The sequence below is a fragment of the Penaeus vannamei genome, unplaced genomic scaffold (assembly GCF_042767895.1).
Source record: "Penaeus vannamei isolate JL-2024 unplaced genomic scaffold, ASM4276789v1 unanchor1056, whole genome shotgun sequence".
NCBI classification, from domain to species: Eukaryota; Metazoa; Arthropoda; class Malacostraca; order Decapoda; family Penaeidae; genus Penaeus; species Penaeus vannamei.
The window spans coordinates 20,001-21,465 of NW_027214060.1; the positions used below are offsets into that span (position 1 = coordinate 20,001).

General features: G+C 43.6%; 1 protein-coding gene across 1 annotated transcript in view; it reads left to right on the forward strand.

Moving 5' to 3' along the window:
• LOC138861143 (uncharacterized) overlaps positions 1-620 on the forward strand; it is a 1,730-nt gene extending 1,110 nt beyond the window's left edge. Inside the window, exon 2 of the mRNA XM_070120006.1 lies at positions 67-620. Within this exon, the coding sequence (XP_069976107.1) occupies positions 67-620 (554 nt within the window). The remainder of the gene's footprint in view (positions 1-66) is intronic.
• Positions 621-1,465: the final 845 nt, after the last annotated feature.

The following is a 1,465-nucleotide window of genomic DNA, read 5'->3' on the forward strand; positions in this document are numbered from 1 at the left end:
GTTGTGGTCGAGGTGGAGATCGAGGCGGAAGTCGGAGAGTTGGAGAATGACGTGTTCAAGATCAAGAGTTGGAGGATGACGTGTTCAAGATCGAAGAGTTGGAGGATGACATGTTCAAGATCGAAGAGTTGGAGGATGACGTGTTCAAGATCGAAGAGTTGGAGGATGACGTGTTCAAGATCGAAGAGTTGGAGGATGACGTGTTCAAGATCGAAGAGTTGGAGGATGACGTGTTCAAGATCGAAGAGTTGGAGGATGACGTGTTCAAGATCGAAAAGTTGGAGAATGACGTGTTCAAGATCGAAGAGTTGGAGGATGACGTGTTCAAGATCGAAGAGTTGGAGGATGACGTGTTCAAGATCGAAGAGTTGGAGGATGACGTGTTCAAGATCGAAGAGTTGGAGGATGACGTGTTCAAGATCGAAGAGTTGGAGGATGACGTGTTCAAGATCGAAGAGTTGGAGGATGACGTGTTCAAGATCGAAGAGTTGGAGGATGACATGTTCAAGATCGAAGAGTTGGAGGATGACATGTTCAAGATCGAAGAGTTGGAGCATGACGTGTTCAAGATCGAAGAGTTGGAGAATGACGTGTTCAAGATCGAAAAGTTGGAGATTTAAGAGCTGGAGTCTGTTTGTCGGGAGATCGACGGCCGAGCTGCAAACGTAAGCGCAGTGCCTGACGTCCGAGTTGGCGACGGCGTCTGTCGATCGAAAGAGGCGGCCTTTTTATCGCTCCGTCTCGGCGCGGCGTCATGTGGGCGTCTTTCGTGCGGGAATTGCGTCTTGGAAATGGGAGATTCGAGTCGCTTTGGGCTGACAGGATCTGCGTCCGGCTGGAGGGCGTGTTGCGGCGCGATGGGAGGTCTGGCTGCTGCTTCCGGGTTTCCTGCTGTTCCTTTTACCTTGTGCGTGTGCTTCGTCGTTTGTTTTGTGTGTTTGTTTTCTTCCTATTCTCGTGTTTCCTTGTTTTTGTTTTGTTATTTACGGGTTCCTTTTATCCATTTTTCCTGTTTCACTGTTCAGTCTCTTTTTTTTGTATTTTCTTTCTTATTTTCCTTTTCACATAATCACCTTTTCGGACTCAGATTATCGTTTCGTCTATCCTTCTTATCCACCATTTTTCCATATTTCATTATTTTATCGCTTGTTTCCATGGGTATTTTTTCTCTAATATTTCCAGTTTCATTATTTTTTTCTTAATTGTCTCACATCGCCATCTTTTTTTATTTAATTATTTCTTATCTATTGATTTGTTCATCTGCATATTCGACTTCTCGCCCTCAGCTGAGTATGTATTAAAAGTCAGAAGCTAAAACGCTAACCGGATTTTCGAAACTCGATTAACGGAATCCCTTGTCCCTTCGTCACGGCATCCATAATCATTCACAACGCAAACACTTATTCTTTATTTTTTTATTTTCTATCTATTTTTTATTTATTATTTCATATCAAGCCCACGAACT